Source organism: Oreochromis niloticus, unplaced genomic scaffold (genome assembly GCF_001858045.2).
Source record: "Oreochromis niloticus isolate F11D_XX unplaced genomic scaffold, O_niloticus_UMD_NMBU tig00000426_pilon, whole genome shotgun sequence".
Classification (NCBI taxonomy): domain Eukaryota; kingdom Metazoa; phylum Chordata; class Actinopteri; order Cichliformes; family Cichlidae; genus Oreochromis; species Oreochromis niloticus.
The window spans coordinates 29,205-50,926 of NW_020327162.1; the positions used below are offsets into that span (position 1 = coordinate 29,205).

Consider the following 21,722-nt stretch of genomic DNA (forward strand, 5'->3'; position numbering starts at 1 on the left):
TAGTATAATATTTACATTTTGAACTCAACAATCAAACTCCAAAACACTCCAGTTCATTTCTGAAACACTGTGTCGTTACTCAGATACTTCTATTAATTCATGTAGATTTAAAATAAACAAATAAATAAATGTTTTCAGCAACTCGAGTTTAGATGTGTGGAGTTAGATGTGATACAGAAAGTGTTGAAAGTAATCCACATACCAGAGAGTGATGCAAAGTGCACCCCGAGAAGGGTTTTTTTTTTTTTTTTTTTTTTTTTAATATAATAAACAGGTTTCTTATTTGCATAGGGGAAAAGCTGTAGATATCCTGGAGTAGGTACAAGTGATTTGCATGCTAGTTTGACTAGCCACACCTAATTCTTCTGAAAACAAATGACCTCTTGTACAACCATCACAACCACCATTTATCATGCATGCAAATGAATTATTATGTGTGCAAATGATTTGTAATTGTCCTATTCTGGGATATCAACGGCGGCTCTTTGTTCATGCAAATAAGAAACGTGTTTATCCCAAAAATACTAATAATTTCTTTCACTTTGCTGATATGTGTATTTCTTTTAACAATAGGTTAAAATGACCAAGGTTGTAAAAAAAGTATTTTCATCTTATACCTAAAATAAATACAAATACTTTTCTTGAGGTTTCAAGGTTTTCATGTGCATGTGAAGGTCATTTTGGGAAAGTTATTCTTGTAGCAGAATGTGAATGCTACCTGACAAACAAATAAATGTTGGAGAAATGGAGGCTGAAGAATGGACGGCAGAATACTAACATCATAAAATCAAAGGAAAGCTCACCACTTGGTTGATTTCCAAGTTTCCTGACAATTTAGTGTCTGTGGAGATCTGCTCATTAACATGTGAAGACGAGTGCCTATTTGTGAAATCTGTTAATCTACATATTAGTCTTTCATGGAGTTCTCTGCATTCAACCAAAGACATACATCAACTAAAAGTGAGTGCAAATATTCTGGTACAAATCCAAACACAATGTCAAACAAAGGAAGTCTGGAAAGGACACTCCTTTTACTCCATCCTTTACGACCTAAAACTTCTCCACCTGCATAAGATTTTCTTTATTTTATTTTTTGTTTAACTGTTATTTAACCAAGATCCCATTGAGATTAAAAACCTCTTTTTCAAGGGAGACCTGGCCAAGATAGGCAGCAGCAAATATCTAACAGTTACAAAAATTACACAGTTAAACACAGGCAACAACAACACACACACCCAAAAATAAATTTAATTCAATAAAATTCAATTAAAAACAATTAATCAATCTAATTGAAACAGTTGCATATTATGGACTTGGCCTCAAGGATTCTTATTTTTGATTTAAAAGCACTTAATGAAATGAATTCTGTCATTTTCCAGTCATTCTGCAGCTCGTTCCAAGCCAAGGGTGCTAAATGGACAAAAGCTCTTTTGCCAAGTTCAGTTCAGGCAAATGAAACAGAAAGCAACAAGTAACCTTGCGGAAGAAGAGAATAACGACCAGCATGTTTCACTGCAAGCTTTCCTAGGAAGGCAGCAATCCAAGTACAAAAAATTACTGTTGATATCCCAGAATAGGACAAGTTCAAATCATTTGCACACATAATAACTCGTTTGCACGCATGATAAATGGTGTTGGTGGTACAAGATGTCATTGGTTTTAAGGAAAATTAAGCCACTTCTACTCAAACTAGCGTGCAAATCACTTGTATCTACTCCAGGATATCTACAGCAGCTTTTTGCCTATGCAAATAAGAAACTTCTTTATTCTAAACAAACAAACAAACAAAAAAACCTTGGTGTGTGCCACTTGATTTAACTCTCTGGTATCTGCATTACTTTCAACACTTTCTGTAGCATTTCTAACTCTACACATCTAAATTCAAATCACTTGGATGACTGACAAAACGTTTCTCCTACTGAAAACGCTACATTCAGATGAACAGAATCCACCTTTTGGAATTTTCTTACCTGGGTGACTCAGCATGCATTCAAGACAACTCTGTTGTGACTTAATGTCACACTGCAGGGGTTTATTATTGTCATGTCCAAAAAATAAAGTGTTTCAATCACCTTTATGGTCACAGGGGTATAAAAGTGATTTATTGAACAGTATACAATATCGAATACATGCATTCTTTTAGAATCAGTACAGATAAGGAAGCTCAGGTGGCAGAGCAGGTCAGCCACTAATCAGAAGGTCAGTGGTTTGATCCCAGGCTGCCTCCTGGCTGCATGCGAAATATCCTTGGGCAAGATACTAACCCCATGTTTGCCTACTGGTGGTGGTCAGAGGCAGGGCCGGCCCGTGGCATAGGCCTTATAGGCAAATGCTAAGGGCGCCGTCCATCAGGGGGCGCCACGCCAGTGCCACAAATGTTGAAAAAAAAAAGAAAAAAAAGTTGGTACAATTATTTGTAAATACAAAAAATAATCCCACGTTAATTAAAATGCAAAGTAAAGCTTATTTAATAGAAATATTATTTGTTACAACATTACGCCCCCCCCCCTCCCCGCACGGTGCGCCCCCCCCTTCCCGTATCATGGTTCCTTTTGGACGTCACCACATCAAAAAATCAACACAAGATGTCAAAACGGCCAAAACTGTCAGCTGCCCAGGGAAGAAAAAAGAGAAAAGAAGAGGAGGAGAAACGAGAAAAAGACAGAGGTAGGTAACGTTAGCCTACATGAAATTATTTGTCTGAATGTGATAGTAACCTAAATTTTTAGCATTAAGCTAATGTTACATGATTCGCTAATTGCTAATCAATAAATAGCTAGTTAACTGTTTTAACGTCAGTTAATATTGTGGAGGGGGCTAAATTGTTATGGAAAATAATAATGTAACGTTAGGTAATTACAGTACTCCCACCTTTCCCACCATTCCTCATTTGTATTCATCTTTTAAGCAGGTGTTTTTTGTTTACATTGTTATTGCCTTCTGGTTAGCTAACGTTTACCCTGCAGGTAATAGTCACTTTTCCACCCCTGTATATATTATAGTTGTAACCCTAGTTGTTAAAGTGCACATCATTAATGTTAATTAAGCAATATCACATGAGAGGGAATGCTGTTTTTTAATATGAGCACTGCTGTGATTCAGTCAAAGATAATCATAACATAACATTCTCATATGATATTATACTGTTACTTTGCATTCTGCTATTCAGCATTTCACTGTAATGATGACAATAAATTGAATCTAATCTAATTTGCATATCAGTTAACATCATACATATATCTCTTTGGTTTTTCATTTATATTATATCATTTCATTTTATTCCTGGAATCATATGTTTTTATTATTAGACTTTAATACTCAGTGGTGTCACATACTCCTCTCTTCAGATGCACTGTTGAAGTTTCTAAATCCCACCCCTGGGCCATCTACCACATCTACCGCTGCTGCCTCCACTTCAGCAGCACAACCCACCAGTGATGCAGCATCAGCAGCACAACCCAGCCATGATGCAGCAGCATCAAGCGGTCTTCCTGTTGCCTCCACTTCAGCAGCACAACCCACCAGTTTTGCAGCAGCATCAAGCGGTGTTCCTGTTGCCTCCACCTCAGCAGCACAACCCACCAGTTTTGCAGCAGCATCAAGCGGTGTTCCTGTTGCCTCCACCTCAGCAGCACAACAAGTTTGGAGTACTCCTCAATTTCCACAACTTACAAAAAGAAGAGCTGCTACAGCAGTGCCAAACACTGAGTACTACTCTGACCCATGACAGCCAGCCGGACATTAATGGCACAGAACTTGCAATGGAAATGCAGAATTTCCCACCATTGCCATCAAAGAACATGACAAACATGGAACTCTTGACCTTCCTGCATGAGAAGAAGCTGGCAGAAATTTACCCCAACATGTGGGTTGCTCTGAGAATCTTTGCCACTCTTCCTGTTACAGTGGCTGCTGCTGAAAGAAGCTTCTCTAAGCTCAAACTCATTAAAACCTACCTGAGATCTACTATGATGCAAGAACGTCTCAGTGGACTTTCCATCATAAGCATAAATCATGTGGTCTCAAATCAGTTGTCATATGATGATGTTGTAGATGACTTTGCTGCAAGAAAGACTAGGAGAGTAAGGCTGTAGCAGGTGATGTGAGGTTGATGAGGGGGTGGTGTACAGTAATTTGTAAGTCATTCTAGTTAATGCAGTATTAAAAAGCACAACTAGAGAACTCTGTAGGATCCCCTTTTTTGTAATATAGTTGTTAAAGTCATACTGGTTTATTTAATATCTTGTTTTGTGCAGTGCCTTATTTATATTGTATTTTTAATTTATTTTATCCAACTTGTTGACACGTTTTATTGTGTTTATGTATGTAAAATTTATTGTATTTCATATATTCATTTTTTATTTTTTGTATTCATTTATTTATTCATATATTTTTTTATCTCGTTAATTATTCTGATTGTGAATTTGCTTTCTTTAAGTAAAAAAAAAAGGTCAAAGACAAAGCTATTCGGTTTCTTGTGAGTACATACACTACACTGCCGATGTAGGGGGGCGCCACCTAAAATCTTGCCTAGGGCGCCAGATTGGTTAGGGCCGGGCCTGGTCAGAGGGCCCGGTGGCGCCAGTGTCCGGCAGCCTCGCCTCTGTCAGTGCGCCCCAGGGCAGCTGTGGCTACAATGTAGCTTGCCATCACCAGTGTGTGAATGTGTGTGTAAATGGGTGAATGACTGAATGTAGTGTAAAGCGCTTTGGGGTCCTTAGAGACTGAGTAAAGCGCTATACAAATGCAGGCCATTTACCATTTACCATTCAACAGGAAGCAAAATTAACAATCTGACCACTATTGAGCTTTAATAACTGATAAATTGTCAAGAGAGCTTCTATAAATCCTCGACGAGAAGGAGATATTATTACAGCAGTATAATGATCAAAACATATCTGTGGCTTTAACAGTTTGTTATGCCAAAAATAAAAAATAAAAAAAATGAAAAGAACACTTATAATTAACATTTAAATGCTCTATGCCACAAGCCTAGTTTTGATAACCTTATTCTTCGACAACTGTCTGTCACTATAAATTATGAGATGTAAATATCTTTATTTCACAAAGGAGGGTTCAGTGTATCTTAATCCTGTATGCTGAAGGAGGTAATAAAGGAAGCACTGAAGTACCTTTTCCTGAGCATTTTTAAAAATCAGCTTTTATAATGATTACTGAAATAAGATTACAGAAAACATGAAAGTAAATACTAAACATGAGTGAACTGTTTCAGGAAGAAAATACAGGAAATCATTATCAGGGGAGGAAACACGAAATAATTAATCCAGACAAAAATCAAAACAGGAATTCAACAATATGCGCAGAAATACTTAAAATGTTAAACACCTAAAATAACAACCCCCCCCCCCCCCCGAACCTAACCCCAAACTGTAATATATTGACAAATAATTCCAAACCCAGAAAGAGCAAAATGGCAGGGAGATGACTGAAGTAGCTGCTGATTTCCTACAACTTTACTTACGCCTATTTCTCACTATTTGTCTTGTACACACATGTTATAACTACAAAAAACAAGTATTTGGATTTAGAACTGTGAAGTTAAAGTGGTAAATATCAATTCAATGCTGGATAAGGCTCAATGTTTAATAAGCACACATTAAAATAAATGCTCCCATCCCAACGAACTACAATTTTTAAAAAAAGATAGAAATCAAAACATGGTTTAGACCCTCGTGATTAACACCTTAATATTAGCAGTTTTTAAATAAAATCTATAACATTCAAAATACTTTTTGTATAAAATTCATTAAAAGTCAAAAGTACACATCAACACACCATTAAAAGAGATCAAAACAAAAATTACTGTGATAATATGTAAAGACCTCGTGTCTCTATCAGTGTTTGCTCAGGGATGTTCTGTGGGTCATCAGGCCTCAGCTGTTTCTGTGGAGCAAATCAGAAATGGATCAGCTTGCTGGATGGATCAGTTATATTGTAAATAAAACATTGTTCGCAATAATCTGTTAGGAGACCTGGGTCGTCGACCCAGAGTTTTGAGTTTACATTATTATTGAACTTTGATTTTGACATTATTTATCTTTTCTAGTCTTTTGGTTTCGTTGTTAGAGGTCTGCTTTCTGTGTTCCTTAGTTGCTCTGTCTCGCCTGTTTGCTGTATCCCCTTGTCAAGTCTGCGTCTCTGTGTTATGTTTCCTGTTTTACTTTGAAGTCCGTGTCTCAGGTTAATGCATCAGGTTTTGCTTCCCCTGCCTCGTTAGCCCTGATTTGCCCCAGCTGTGTTTCCCTTCTGTCGCTCATTCCCTGATTGCTCCCTCTGTGTTAAGCCCTGTGTTTTCATTTATCTGTGTTGCCATCTACTATGCTTTGTGTTTTGCTTGTTTATGCTTAGGTCATGTTTTCCAGTTTAGTTAGTTTTCTATTCCTTTCTGCTATCCAACAATGAAGCTGAGTTTTTGAGTTTAAGTTTGCCTCAGAGTGTCTGCACATTGGGTCCTCCTTACCACCACTCCTGCCTGCACATAACATAATCAGCACAAATAGTTCATGATCAAAGCCCTCAGAACAATTTGTGAGATTTCAATATTTACCCAGTATGGTTATTTTTTTCATCTTGACCGTCATGAAGTTCATCATAATGTTTCTTCACCACCTCAAGATGTTCTGAAACATCTAAAAACAAAGCATTTGTATTTATTATACTTGTATTGTTACCGTTTGTATTGAGAGGATTCCTAATGCTAACATAAATACTTTACCATATATTTTGTTTACCTGGCAGTGAGCAGGCCTCAGTCTTGAGTGAGTGTTCAATGGATTCCTTCATGGTTTCCTTCAGTGTCCTCAGGACAGTTTCCTAATTTACCATCAAAACCTTTGTTACTTTTTACAGAGGCAACTATTGAATCCAAGAATAACTGTACAAGAGATAAACTTTTGGTTTGATATGTATTTCAAGGGTGCTTGGGCATTTTTGTACATCTCACCAAAATCTAGAGAACACATTCATGTAATTTGTTGATTTTAAATTGTAACAAACCTTCAAATCGTTCAACTGCTTCAACATGACACTTTTTGCCTCCTCAAACATGTCCATCTTTGAGTGCACATGTCTCTCAACAGTGTCCCTCATGTTCTTCAGGGTGCCTGGTCCTTGAAATGATGCTGCTTCTACAAGGAGACAATAATTTTTATGCACAGTTGAAAAGAAATACCTTAATTCATATATTTCTTACCTTTATAACCTTCTTTCATGTTATTCTTGATTGTCTCTGTCAGACTCTTGTAGATCAATTTCTTTTGTGTGAGAATGGTTTTGTTGAGCTTTGTCTTAATTTCTTTTTCCTTAGAAACATGACATATGGATTAGCATTGTTTAAAAGATGATGATGAGATTTTCTAATAACAGATAAGCCAACAGCTTCATGGATAGGTAAGTTCTTTTACCTCTGTCTGGAGAAATGTCAGTTGCAGTTCAACATCTTTGTACTTTGCAATCAATGAATCAGTGCTGAGTGAAAACGCATCAATGGCTCCATTGAAATGTCCACATTTTATGTTGTTTCTGAATGGGGCAAAGATGTGGTTAATAATGGCAGTATTAGCAAGTTTATGATTTACTGCGATTTGGATACATGTATTGTTGTACGTGTTGGTGCTGTTCAGAATTAGATTATTCTCACTGGAAGGTCTTTCTGAATTCTTCATCAATGCTTTCAGTCAAATAAGACGCTAATATCACGTTGAGGTCTTTTGTTTTCCCTCTTTTTGGTTTCTGGACGCCATCATTCCTAACTGCAGACTGTAGCATCTTGTGAAAAGCTCTGCCAAACATTTTCTGAAACAAAACAGAATTTTTACAATTAAAAAAACAACATGGTCACAAAATATCCTAAGATTTTGATCTAGTTGTAATTAAAATACATACACTGGGGTATAAGAAGGACCTCAGTTTTCTTTCACATAAATTTTGGGATTTTTCTACTCCCTCACGTAGGCGTTGTTCAAAAGCTTTTGTAATGTCTTCAATTGCTTTTTTGACTCGATTAAGTTGGATGCTCAAGTTTCCCTCAAGGACTGCACACACATCGTTTTTTTGTTCAACCTGAAATAAAAGAAAGATCATTATTTAAAGCAGTAAAACATCACATAATGGTTCTTTAGTCGTTTTTGAGTTTTTAAAATTAAGCTCATGCACAAGTTCAGTCAGATAGGTCTGTCTTCATTCGTCTGCCTCTGTCTATTCTTTATTTTACTTCCATTTTCCCACACTATCAACCTCATTACTCTAGTCCAATAATTTTGGTATCTTCTGCAACCCAATCAGCCTCTGTGTGCTTTTATCTGCTCTTCTGTCATTCTGCCTTTCAGACTCTCAATCATGCAACTCACCTCCTCCCCATCGTCACCTCAACCTTCACTCAGAGCCCCATCCAAACTACCATCTTCACTACCCCAATAATCCAGGCTCTGGGGGTCCTGTCCTAACTCTCATCATTTCTGTGCTCTCATATGGTTGTTCACTGGAGTCTAATTGGTAAATAACCATTTTATCAAATTCTGTATCTCAACAAATAATATTCAGTTCTTCCAAATGAGCTCCCCTCATTCAATCGTGATTAATACATTACTGCATATAGATTTATGATGTCCAATATCCCACATTTTCAGTAAATGTGAGCATACCTTTATATACATTAATACACTTTAGTTTGTGGCTATGAAAATATTTATTTTATGCATATTTATGACTTTTAATAAGATTATGAATGAGGCTTTATTGCCTGATCTTACCACTTCTCCACTTCTGGCCCCTTGAATCAAAGACAGAATCCCATGAGCTCCAGACACATAGTTTAATGTCTTTGAACGAGCGTCATTTAGATTTTTCAAAATTTCCTGAAGTTTTGGTATTTCTGTAAAAAAATTGAAAAGAAATATAAATCTGAGCAATACATTTTCTGTTACACAAAAACATACCATAAGTTGCTCTATGTTCATTCATAAAGTGACTTCACCTACCATTGAGATCTGGATTTACATTCTCCCCTTTGAGGAACTCTGTGGAGCTCACTGTGAAGACTTTGAAACAATCCTCACTGAAGTGATCCTGAGAACATTTTTGTTAGTTAGTTTTGACTTTTCAGGCAGTTTTAAAAGATATTTGTTTAGATTTTGCTGTCAGATTATAAATTTACCTTAAGTAATTTCCGCTTTTTGAATTCATTCATCACTGCACTCTTGACTTTGTTTCTTGTAGAACGGAAAGAAAAATAGGATGTAAAAGTAATTTATTATTAGTACTCACCTAATTACAAACCTAAAACAAATATACATACATTTGTAATGTATAATTATTTAAATATATCAAAAAATTATACAATTATATATTGATATAAAATAATAATGATATAAAAATGAATGGCAAATTCTTGTTTTTCCTGACCTCTAATATTATGAATAACAGTTTTTAAATTGAATTTAGTCATTTCTATGAAAGTGTGGCGTACTACAATGGGAAACCTGAGCTTCTATTGTAATGGATAACCTCACTCTTGAAATAACATAAAAGTGAAGTGTATGGTCACCATGTGCATCTGTAGCGAACTTTCTTCATAATTTGCATTTCTGGCATATTTGACTTACACATAATCTGGTTTTTCATTATCTGACTTGGTGCAGATAAAATGAATTTGCTGACATTTGCCACCATTTCCCAGCAGGCCGCTGGCATCTTCCAGGATCTTCCAGGCTTCTTTTTCTGATGCTGCTCGATTCATTTCAGTCACAATCCACACAGTTGAACAACTGGCAACAAACTGAAAAGGAAATACAAGTATATAAATTATAAATAAATAATGCTCTGAAGATGGTGACATGACTCTTTACAGACAAAACAGTAGAAAACCAAACAAAAGTGAATTACCCCTGTCCAAATTTTATCACTGCTTCTACAGTCACCATTTCCAGGAAGATCCACGAGTGTGACGTGATCAAGAAAATCATTGTCTGGCACTTTGACAGTCACACACTTCACAAGTGGCCAGTACCACCTCTTTACTTCTTCTTCTTCTCTCTCATTTGAGTCACTTCTTGTATATTTCACAATTTCTTCAGACAACCCTTCAGCCTGTAAAAAAAAATAACAGTATGAATAAAACACAATTTAATGCATGTGCTCATAACAAGTTTTAAAAATTGCATGAAAAATAAGACAGGAAATCAAACTATGAAATGATGTCTCGTAAATTTGAAATCAAAATCAGGCAAATCAATTCAAAGCTCAATTCTTGGCTCCCAGGGATTAAACCACCAACCCTCAGGTGACCTGCTTGACCTCCTGAGCTACACCCACTGAGGGAACAGCAATTACATTAACCTTTGCATTAGTAGCATAGGCTAATGAAACGTTCCTGTTTTATGTTACCTGAATCAGTCAGCAGACTTCCAGTCTGTGAAATACTGTGGATTTCTTTTTTTAACTTCTGTATACAGAAGGGGAAATTCTTGAACATCATCACAAAGAAAACTTCAAGCTCCACAGTAACAGGATAAATAGACAGCAACAGGATAGTAAACCATAAAATTTTAACAACCACATTTTTTATTATTTAGTTAGTTATCTAGGTAAAAAAAATATCATTGAGATTAAAAATCGAATTTCTTGACTTGGCATCATGCTATCAAGAGTCAAAAATACATGTACCATGTAAGTACATGACATTTAAAACAAATACAATATCCTGTACAAACATGTGAAAAATATACAATAACAGATCAATTAAGAGCAACATTAAAAACAACCACAGTCACTAAAAGAGTTATTCTCTTGTTCCTTTAAGATGAGCTTAAACTCCCCCAAGGTAACTAATTCTGATAATTTCAGTTTCTTCTGCAGATTGTTCCAAGAAACAGGGGCAGCGTATTTAAAAACCTCGTTTCCTAATTCTGTTCTGATGTTTGGGACAATCAATTGTATGATATTGTGAGTATAAAGGCTGTGACAACTGTCACTTGGCTTTTTTGTTCCTTATTTGATGGGTGCCGAACATTTTAAATGGAAATTCCCAGACAGCACATCAACATATTGCCAACATATATATCTGTTCAGCAAATAAAATAGGGCAACATCTGCTTCACCAGTGCTTTCTACCTGTCTGCGCTTTCCAGGTAGGGAGTCATTAGTTAGCATGTACATCAACGTCCTACTGAAAAGATGCAGCATCAACATAGCTTACCGCTGTTTTAGTTACTTCCCATTGCTCTCCATGTGATGTTCATGAGCCACACATTCATCTTTCTTGTATCTCACCCAAACCGTGGTCTAATATATGCTTTAAACTGCATCAAGTATTTCTATATTCTAGCAGAAGAATAAGAGGTGATTTTATTTTGATCTGTATTACTGCACACTTACTGAGTCACTTTCCAAAATTTTTATCTTGGACATTCGAAACTCTGGAATATCTCTGAAATATTTGTTGTCCATGAGGCTGTGAGTGGATCTTTCTTTCCACTCTTCTCCATACAGCGCTGATAACTTTCCATCAGGGTCAAGAAAATCATCATTACCACCATGATCATCATCATCATCTTCAAGAGCCAGTTTTAGGGACTGCACCTCATTTTCCCAATCCTAAAAAACAAACAAACAAACAAACAAAAAACACATATCTTAATTTTAGTAAAGCAGTTTTCTAACACATTACTTTATTTCAAGAATCACAATATTTATATTTCATTCTACCTCTTTTGTAATGAACTCGATGTGTGCCTCATACTTTGATCCACTGGTAGCCTCCACCTTTATCATTACTGAGGTACATGCACTGAGGGTTCCAGAAGGTAACAGGCCCTTCTTATTTATGATGGCATTGATTAAAGAGCTCTTTCCAGCCCCAGTTCTACCAAAGACACCAACCAGGTGTCTCTTGTCTGTCTCCAAATCCTTGATTTTATCCCTGTTGAAAGAGTGGATTAACTGATACATTCTCAGACACATCAAACTAAAAATGTTGCAAAATCAGAAACATTGGTTTTTGAAAAACATGCTGAAAGAATTATTTAGAATGTTTAGAATTTATATTTTTAATTTAATGTTTCTGAAGTCTATATATATGTGTTAAAAATGACACATTAAGCAGTGCTACTGATCCCCTCTTAAAAGTGAGATTATGGTTTCTGGTACAGTTCACCTTAATATTGTACTTTTATTTACCTTTATCTCACAACTTAGACATTCACATTACTCACACTCTCATAACACATACATATAGGATCTTGGGGGTGGGCACGCAACACGGACTCCAAATTACCATCAGGGTGTACATCTCACCCCTGGCGTCGTTGCCCACCTCTCAATTTTAAATACACGTAGACATTGAGGGCTAGAAGGAGGGGCTATGCGCTTACCTGCTGCTCTCTGGCAGGTAGCTCCATGCCCTCCTGGGTTTTAAATGCACCTTAGAACACACATACATCAACACTACATATGAGCGGGTGGAGGGAGGTTTGGAGTCTTCTCACACCTCCGTTCTCTGCAGCATGCTGGAGCGGGGGGGGGCTGGGAGAAGGAGTTGGCTGTCTGATTGGGGTCTGGAATGTGGGGCCTCCCTGCTGCTGCAGAGTCGGGGAGGTCTGCTTCTCCCCACCGCAGGGAAAAGGGTAACACCACCTGGGTCTGGGTGCAGTTTCCCCCTCCAGGCACAAGGGTACCTAGACCCGGTTCTTAGAGTACGCTTGGGGAGTGTGATTGTGTGTACAGTGTCTATTTATGTCTGTCTCCACGTTGGGTAAGTGTTGAGTAATTGCTTATGAGAGCATGAGGGTGGGAATGGATGTTTGTATCTGTGTGTGCCTGTATGTCTGTGTCTATATGTCAGGTTGGGTATCAGACGCCACCTCTCTGGGAACATCTCAGGCCCTCCAAGGTTTGGAGGGCTATCTCCCCCCACCACTTCCCCTGCCGGTGGCGGACGCCCTCAGACATCGGTGCGTTGGTGGTTCTTTGTGTCCGGGGATGGGCGTCCAGGTACACACCGGCTCACTCCTTGGTGGCTGCTTGCCGGGGCCTGGAGCCTGGAGCCTGGGGCTCGCTCGGGCCACTTTGGGGGTGGGGTGCCCTCGGCCTCTCGGACTGGGGCTTGGTCACTCTGGCACAGCTGGCTGCCGGCGGAGCTCACAGGCATGTCACTGCAACCCCCCCTGGCTTCTGCTCCGCGGCTGCTGAGTGACCCCTCATCTGGGACTCTCCTCAGCTCTTTCTGGGATAGTGGCGCGGCTGCCCCTCTGTTGGTCTTCCTTGGTCTCTTGTGTTCTGGGGGCCTCTGGATGTCTGGAGTTTTGATCTCCTCCATACCTGCTTCATGCCCTGGAGGACGGGGCAGTGGCCCCCCACACCCTCTAGCAGATCATTACATGAAGGAACCTTTTAAAAACAAGCGCGTTCATGCTCACAGGTGTACACACGGGTGATCACACACACAAACTACACCCTTTTTGGCTCCTACCTCAAAGCACACTGTGCGCTGTCGATCTTACGTGCTGCACAATAATGTTTAATATTTAGTATTTACTGTCATATTCCCATATATCATTGTGATGTTGTTTATTCTATTACTCTCGTTTTCTTCTGCTTGTTTTCTTTTTTCTTTCTCAACAGGTGATCCAGGTGATCGATATATGTATTTTTTGTCTGCTTATTCTGTTGGTTTTTGTTTTTTGCCCTTTTTCCCCGTCCCTCTTCTCAGCTGTTTTTCTTTCCCTCTTTCTTTCTCCCCTTTTCTTTCTCCCAGTAAAGTCTGTCCCGTATTCAGCAAGTGAAAAAAGGTGAATCAGAATATATTTTCATTGCAACAAACAAAAACACAAAACAAAACAAAAAAACAATTCACCTTAATACTGGAATGAACTGCACAGCTCCATGTTAAGCTCTGACATGGTTTAAATCTTTAGTATCTTTATTACACTGAATTACAGCAAAATGTTCCTCCAACTGTTTCTTTTTTGTACACCTTACTTTCTAGGATTTTAAAAAATAAAATATTAGATCATGTAACTTTTTGTAAAATTTAAACATTTTTGGAATTAGGGTTGTGAATAATTATTATTTTCCACTCAATAATAATGATGAATTCCAGGAATTCAGTGTCCTTAGGCTTTCATTGGTTGGAACAAGGTCCAACAAAAAAAGGAAATCTTTATTACTCACCTTAGGAAAGCACTGAGCTTGTCACGGCCATGTAGTCTTTCACTGACACATCTCATTATTTCTTTGACATCAGACAGCCCTTGTGTTTCTGTCAAAGTGAAGCACAACACTAATTAGTAGGAACCAGGAACCAATGTAATACAAAGTGAGGACCGCTGATATGCAAAGCAGGAAAAAGTGTGTTGATTTCACAAGTTAATACTATAGCTATTATATAAAAAAAATGCCCATTAGTATTTTTCATTACATACACATACGTATTTTTTATATATATATATATATATATATATATACACATATATACACACATACATATACATATATATATCTATCTATATCTATCTATCTATCTATCTATCTATCTATATATATATATATATACATATATATATATATACATATACACACACACACACACACACACACACAGATATATACATACATACCTGACTGTGATCCTGCCATACACTTGTATTGTTGTTTAGGAGGTGGTTGCCATTGGCTCGACTCACTCTGAAGATCTGATTTTCTCTTTCCTTATTGGATTAAAAAAAACAATATTTTCAGTCTGCAACTGATAATAAATAAATAAATATTAAAATGAGAATGAGATACATTTTTCTCACCTTTATCACTTATGGGTGGTAAATCCTAAGGATGAATATAAATATGACTTTCATAAATCAACATTTATGCAAATTAAATTACTATATGCATGATTGGGTGTATGCGTGTATGCATGATTGAATTTATACAAGAAATTATAGCACATGTACAGAAACAATTTGTCATTTACCACACTGTAAAAAATGTTCACATGTAGTTTTTACAACGTACAAACTTAAATGGACGTATATTCTCAACTAACACAGTGATTAACAAATTTAAAGCTTTCATTTTTTTACCACTCAAAAAACACGATTGCATGAGTCAATTTTTCTGCCTCATTCAGCGGCAGTGACACAGACCTAGAGAACAGCTGGTGACTACCCCATTCAATAATCCTTCCCTGATCAAAATCCTCTGCATTTTTATGCTTTTGTTTGCAGAGCAGGTGCAAAGCTATGTAAAAGTTTTACTTTAAAAATGTAAGTTGCAGAATAGATACTGAAAAGGAGTGCCATTAAACTGTTTTTGACTTAGCTGACCACAAATATTGACTGCTTCCTTTTGTGTTTGCTTAGTATTTTGCTCTTCCTATGAAAAGAAAATATTGCAAATCCAAACCTTTGGGGGATTTTGTTCCTTTGGATTATTAATTCAAAACAAGGATAGAAATAATAAAATTATCACATCTACTTCTAGTTTAAATATAGTAACTGTACAGTATCCCTTTCACAGTTAACAAAAATGGGTAATTATATTCAATCAAATCTGAGCCATGATATATTTGGGATATTTGTTTCCATTACAGTAAATGTTCCTATGACACTTGAAAGCAGCAACACTTACATAGATGTCCAGGTTGCCTCTCTGACGAATCCAAGAGTAACAAAGAAACAGAAACTAGTATCCCAGAAAGTTGGTTAGCATTTTCAGTGGGAGAAACGTTTCGTCACTCATCCAAGTGACTTCTTCAGTCTCGGCTGACTGCAGGTTTCCCCAACCTTATAAATAGTACATTTGCACTTTATAAGTTTGGGGAAACCTGGGATTTACATACCTGGATGACTTAGCATGCATCAAGACATAAACTAGTATCGATCTCATTAAGCTCCTTTTGATCAATATCAATACAAACTTTGGTATCGATATTTTAATTGCACACACCTAACCTTAACCCACTCAACCTCCAACAATTCCCCAGGCTGAACCGGGGTTTGGTAGACAGTCTGTGTGTGGCCTGAATCCCATAGTCTGGCATATAATCCCTTGGCACCTTACCGTAAGGCTGTACGTCCCTACTGGAGTGGGGGAGGTTGTTGACATCCTGGCAACACGGAACACCTGCACAACATCCATGAGCGGGCATTCCCGGTAAAAATGTCCCAGCTGCCCGCATCGCCAACACTCCTGCCCCAGCGTCTGTGCGGCCCCTGGTGAGCCGGGTACAGCGTCTACTGCCAGTTCCTGGGGTGAGAGAGCAGACCAGAAATAGTTGTTAGATCATAGCCGATGCTCTTTGACGATCATTGTCACTGGCGCAGGCCCGGAAAGTTTGCTCCTCGGGGCTGGTGTGTCAAAAAGTGATCGCCTGTCAAAAAGGGTTTTCCAGTATTTGCCAAAAAAATGATTGTGAAAATTCAAGCTGTTATAAGTGACTTTTGACTTTAAATCTGTCAAAAATAGGTCAATCATGCCTCTCACGAAGAATATCAAGTAATTTAGAGAACATTCCTATCAGAAAATAGCTGCTCCGATCAGTTTTTGGCAAATTAACTGTTATATATCCTTTATTATCTGGGTCAAAAGTGATAATAAAAATGCTTGTTTTTTTCAAGAGAGAGCAAGCCAAGAGGGCAGCAGAAATAACAAATATAACATCACAGTTCTATAAAGAGAAAGGACTGGATTGATGACAATATGGGTACAAATACACAGTCATAAAAATACTTCATACCAGGCATTTTATATTCAACACATTCATAAATCGTATTTACTAAAGTCTATTTACTACAAGGGCGTATATTTGGTTTTGGCATTGGTGGGGACGGGTGTTTCAACCACCGAACCCTGCCCTGTTTCTTTTTTTTTTTTTCCTTTTCGTCTTCGCTTCTTGATAAAAAAGAAGAAATATACTTGCCTACATATGCTATTCTACATGCTATTAAACCATTTAAAATTACAATTCATAGTTTTATATGTGAATTATATAATGTTAAATTACTATTAAACAAATGACTGACTAAGTATTTTAGGCTTTAGTTTACTTCAGCCATACAGGGAGTGCAGAATTATTAGGCAAATGAGTATTTTGTCCACATCATCCTCTTCATGCATGTTGTCTCACTCCAAGCTGTATAGGCTCGAAAGCCTACTACCAATTAAGCATATTAGGTGATGTGCATCTCTGTAATGAGATGGGGTGTGGTCTAATGACATCAACACCCTATATCAGGTGTGCATAATTATTAGGCAACTTCCTTTCCTTTGGCAAAATGGGTCAAAAGAAGGACTTGACAGGCTCAGAAAAGTCAAAAATAGTGAGATATCTTGCAGAGGGATGCAGCAGTCTTAAAATTGCAAAGCTTCTGAAGCGTGAACATCGAACAATCAAGCGATTCATTCAAAATAGTCAACAGGGTCGCAAGAAGCGTGTGGAAAAACCAAGGCGCAAAATAACTGCCCATGAACTGAGAAAAGTCAAGCGTGCAGCTGCCAAGATGCCACTTGCCACCAGTTTGGCCATATTTCAGAGCTGCAACATCACTGGAGTGCCCAAAAGCACAAGGTGTGCAATACTCAGAGACATGGCCAAGGTAAGAAAGGCTGAAAGACGACCACCACTGAACAAGACACACAAGCTGAAACGTCAAGACTGGGCCAAGAAATATCTCAAGACTGATTTTTCTAAGGTTTTATGGACTGATGAAATGAGAGTGAGTCTTGATGGGCCAGATGGATGGGCCCGTGGCTGGATTGGTAAAGGGCAGAGAGCTCCAGTCCGACTCAGACGCCAGCAAGGTGGAGGTGGAGTACTGGTTTGGGCTGGTATCATCAAAGATGAGCTTGTGGGGCCTTTTCGGGTTGAGGATGGAGTCGAGCTCAACTCCCAGTCCTACTGCCAGTTTCTGGAAGACACCTTCTTCAAGCAGTGGTACAGGAAGAAGTCTGCATCCTTCAAGAAAAACATGATTTTCATGCAGGACAATGCTCCATCACACGCGTCCAAGTACTCCACAGCGTGGCTGGCAAGAAAGGGTATAAAAGAAGAAAAACTAATGACATGGCCTCCTTGTTCACCTGATCTGAACCCCATTGAGAACCTGTGGTCCATCATCAAATGTGAGATTTACAAGGAGGGAAAACAGTACACCTCTCTGAACAGTGTCTGGGAGGCTGTGGTTGCTGCTGCACGCAATGTTGATGGTGAACAGATCAAAACACTGACAGAATCCCATGGATGGCAGGCTTTTGAGTGTCCTTGCAAAGAAAGGTGGCTATATTGGTCGCTGATTTGTTTTTGTTTTGTTTTTGAATGTCAGAAATGTATATTTGTGAATGTGGAGATGTTCTATTGGTTTCACTGGTAAAAATAAATAATTGAAATGGGTATATATTTGTTTTTTGTTATGTTGCCTAATAATTATGCACAGTAATAGTCACCTGCACACACAGATATCCCCCTAAAATAGCTAAAACTAAAAACAAACTAAAAACTACTTCCAAAAACATTCAGCTTTGATATTAATGAGTTTTTTGGGTTCATTGAGAACATGGTTGTTGTTCAATAATAAAATTATTCCTCAAAAATACAACTTGCCTAATAATTCTGCACTCCCTGTATTCCATATAAATCAGGTATCATACAAAAATAAAAATAGCTTCAAATACAGTCAAGGCAATAAAAGAATATGACTTTAAGGACTTAAATGTGGGATGGAGTGATTTCGCAGGTCTTTCCTCCCCACTGCTGTCAGACTCTACAACAAAGACTTTTGCAGCTGATCAAACACACACATGTGCAATAACACGTTGTAAGTTGTATTTTTACTCAGTTGTATATAACATTTGTATTCTATTTTTATCCTAATGTATATTTTATTCTACTATTTTATTCTATTCTGTACAGTTGTGTACAGTATATTATTCTTATTGTATTCTAATTTTTGCTATATAACTTTGCACTGTCCACTTTCTGCTGTGACAAAACAAAAGGTAATCTTATCTTATCTTAACACGATTACTTCAGTTATAGTACACCAACTTCTCTTATACATTAGCACTAAGGGAACACTAAATGAACTGGTGGTTTTTGTCGATAAAACTCATCTAAGATGACCACAAAATTATTATTCTGTGCTTGATGTGCCTCACCTTTGGCCCTGGCTTTTCCCCTTTGACTGCACTAGGACATATGCCTCTTGATAAAATAACACATATAAAAAGTGAGACATGTCAATTCAGATTCTTTGTCAAATCTACACTAATCAATCAATTTACATCAGCAGCCTAACAATTGTAGTGCAAACTGCACTACAAGGTGGAATATTTGCAAAATCATGATTACCTCATGATATTTTGTCTCAAAAATTAACCCTATGAATATGTCAGTGCCACTAGGATGAAATTATTGTGTCACCAACATTTTAACATTAGACGTATAATTTTAACTGCCTCTGTAAACTAATATCCTGGCTTGCTCGAGGCTGCCGTTTTCTCTGACAGTTTCAATCAAAATTAGAAATGTTGCTCTGAGACTGAGATAACTAATAGAGCTGCCTGTTGTGCAGTTAGTTTCCAAAACACGTTATTCATGGTTACATACAATTTTAGACTGATGTGGGCCAAAGCCTAGCATAGCCTGTAACGTTATTATGATGGACACATTTTATGAGTGAGCTTGGCTTTAAGTGACTTACAGGTTTCTTTGAAAAATACTTTCTTATATGCACGTTCTTCCTCTTTGCTACCGTCCTCCTCGCAGCCCTGCTGAAACTAAACAGAGCTCCCTGAAAGGCTCAGCCAATCACATTGGCCATATTTGTCACATGAGGTCGGACTCCAGTAGAGAACGTAATTTAACTCTTTCTGCACCGCCGGGTGACTGAGACGCTGACAGATCTTTTTTTTTTCTTTCTATCGTTTTTTTTTTTTTTTATACAAGAAGCGATCAAATTATTGGTGGGGACATGTCCCCTTCGTCCATGCCAAATCGACGCCCTTGGTTTATACCGTTACAGAAAAGAACAAAACCAACAAACAAAAAACCTACTGGGCAAATTCCCGGTATTCCCAATAGCCAGTCCAGCTATGGTCAGAAAGCAAGTAAAACCTGATCTGCGCATCTGCCGATCAGGTAATGAGAAAAGCACAAAGGGCTGACGAGAGTGGCTGGATGTTTGTCAAATGTAGAAACTGTCTTGGTTCAAATAACTCAAATGAGTTAAAGGGGTTAAGTAGAAAAAGAAAGAAAAATAAACTTTGCAAAAATTAATAATAATAAATTAAATAAAAATAACAAAGAAGAAAAAGTTAAATCACAACAGCAACAATGAGTTTGGTGACAAACAGGGGTGCTGTTTCAACTTATTCAGATTATTCTCATGTACCATTTCATCAGAAACACACAACAGGATCTGACTATCCTTCTTCCTTCTTCTTCTGACAATAAGAGAAGTAAATAAAAAAAAAAGCAGGGAGGCACACACTGGAACAGGGTGAAAAGAAAAATCAGGCAAAAAGCAAAAGTCCGAAAACAAACTGGGACTCAGTTTTGCAAAAGGTGTAGTTGACTGTTTGGCAAAAGGCAAGTGAAAGTGGATCTCTACATACAATACAACGCTAAACCTAGACAGAGTAAAGTGGGTGTGCAGGGAAAAGCAGAACTGAGAAAACAAAAAGGGGGTGGGGGAGACGCAGAAGTGGTGTTGATGGATGACTTATCCTTCTTCCAGAGCTGTTTAGATAGATAGGCATAGTCAAAAGATGTTAAAAACTAAAGTACCCTGCTTGTGTCAAAATTTGATTGATGACCCTAGCCTTGACCTTTTGACCCCACCGGAAGTACTCCGGAAGTGTGTAATATGATCCATAGGCGTGACGAATTGCATCCGGAGAGGGGAGGGGGGAAACTCCGGAAGTGTGTAATATGATCCATAAGCGCGACACCTGTTGCGACACCTGTTGTGAAAAAAACCCAAAACGTTTTCTCCCTTAGAGGGAGGGGGGTCTGTGGAGGGAGGAGAATAAAAACAGAGAGGGCGGCGCACAGTTTTCTATGCGCAGACAAGAGATGGATCCTTTCATTCTGCACCCCTGCGTTCCTCTGTACTTGGACGGGGAAGAGATCTGCTCTCCCGAGGCCGTAAGCATGGGAGGCAGCAGCGGCAAGTGGTCTTCGTCGATTACGTATCAGCGACACCCCCGTCACCTTCTACAGTAACAGATCAGAAGCAACCGATGCTCCGCGGAAAGAAGGGAGAAATAAGAGCGTCTTCATGTTCCGCAGCCAGATACCGGCTTCGAGGAGCTTGCGGAGAGAATGGCCTCTGCCTTTTGAGGGGTGTGGAAAGTGGGGCTACGTCTTCAAATACAACATATTTACTATTGAAGGCCTCAATCCTGACCTTTTGACCCTACCAGAAATACTCCGGAAGTGTCTAGTCATTTTCAGACCTGTGCATCATGTTCCATAAGCATGAGGGGATCAGAAAGGGAGGGGGTTCATGAAGCATAGGGGTGACGCAGCTGTTGAGTCAGTGCTGTATAGAGAGACAGAGCGGCAGTTAGTTTTCCACAAACTCATAGTTTGAATTCTGTTTAAATATTATGACAATTTTCTCAGTATTTCTTTTTACAACAGCGGATGTATTTTACTTTCTTAAGCTGCACCAGCGCTTGTAATGAAAACAAAGAGTGACTTCCTATTGCCT

General features: G+C 38.2%; 2 protein-coding genes across 2 annotated transcripts; one reads left to right on the forward strand and one right to left on the reverse strand.

Moving 5' to 3' along the window:
* Positions 1-2,532: 2,532 nt before the first annotated feature.
* Positions 2,533-4,556, forward strand: LOC112844606 (uncharacterized). The gene is made up of 2 exons (XM_025904237.1): positions 2,533-2,667; positions 3,348-4,556. Exon 2 carries the CDS (start codon positions 3,438-3,440, stop codon positions 4,092-4,094), a length of 657 nt encoding a protein of 218 aa, XP_025760022.1. The 5' UTR covers positions 2,533-2,667; positions 3,348-3,437; the 3' UTR covers positions 4,095-4,556.
* Positions 4,557-4,913: 357 nt separating this feature from the next.
* On the reverse strand, positions 4,914-19,785 carry LOC102080332 (nuclear GTPase SLIP-GC). Its single transcript, XM_025904232.1, has 20 exons — positions 19,710-19,785; positions 16,072-16,257; positions 14,814-14,838; positions 14,634-14,723; positions 14,188-14,275; positions 11,725-11,938; positions 11,395-11,613; positions 9,904-10,107; positions 9,624-9,796; positions 9,176-9,230; positions 9,000-9,087; positions 8,772-8,893; positions 7,906-8,082; positions 7,661-7,815; positions 7,425-7,542; positions 7,214-7,322; positions 7,018-7,148; positions 6,753-6,834; positions 6,569-6,650; positions 4,914-5,904 (listed from the first exon to the last, which is right to left on the reverse strand). Exons 2-20 carry the CDS (start codon positions 16,147-16,149, stop codon positions 5,895-5,897), a joined length of 2,220 nt encoding a protein of 739 aa, XP_025760017.1. The 5' UTR covers positions 16,150-16,257; positions 19,710-19,785; the 3' UTR covers positions 4,914-5,894.
* Between the last annotated feature and the right edge of the window lie 1,937 nt (positions 19,786-21,722).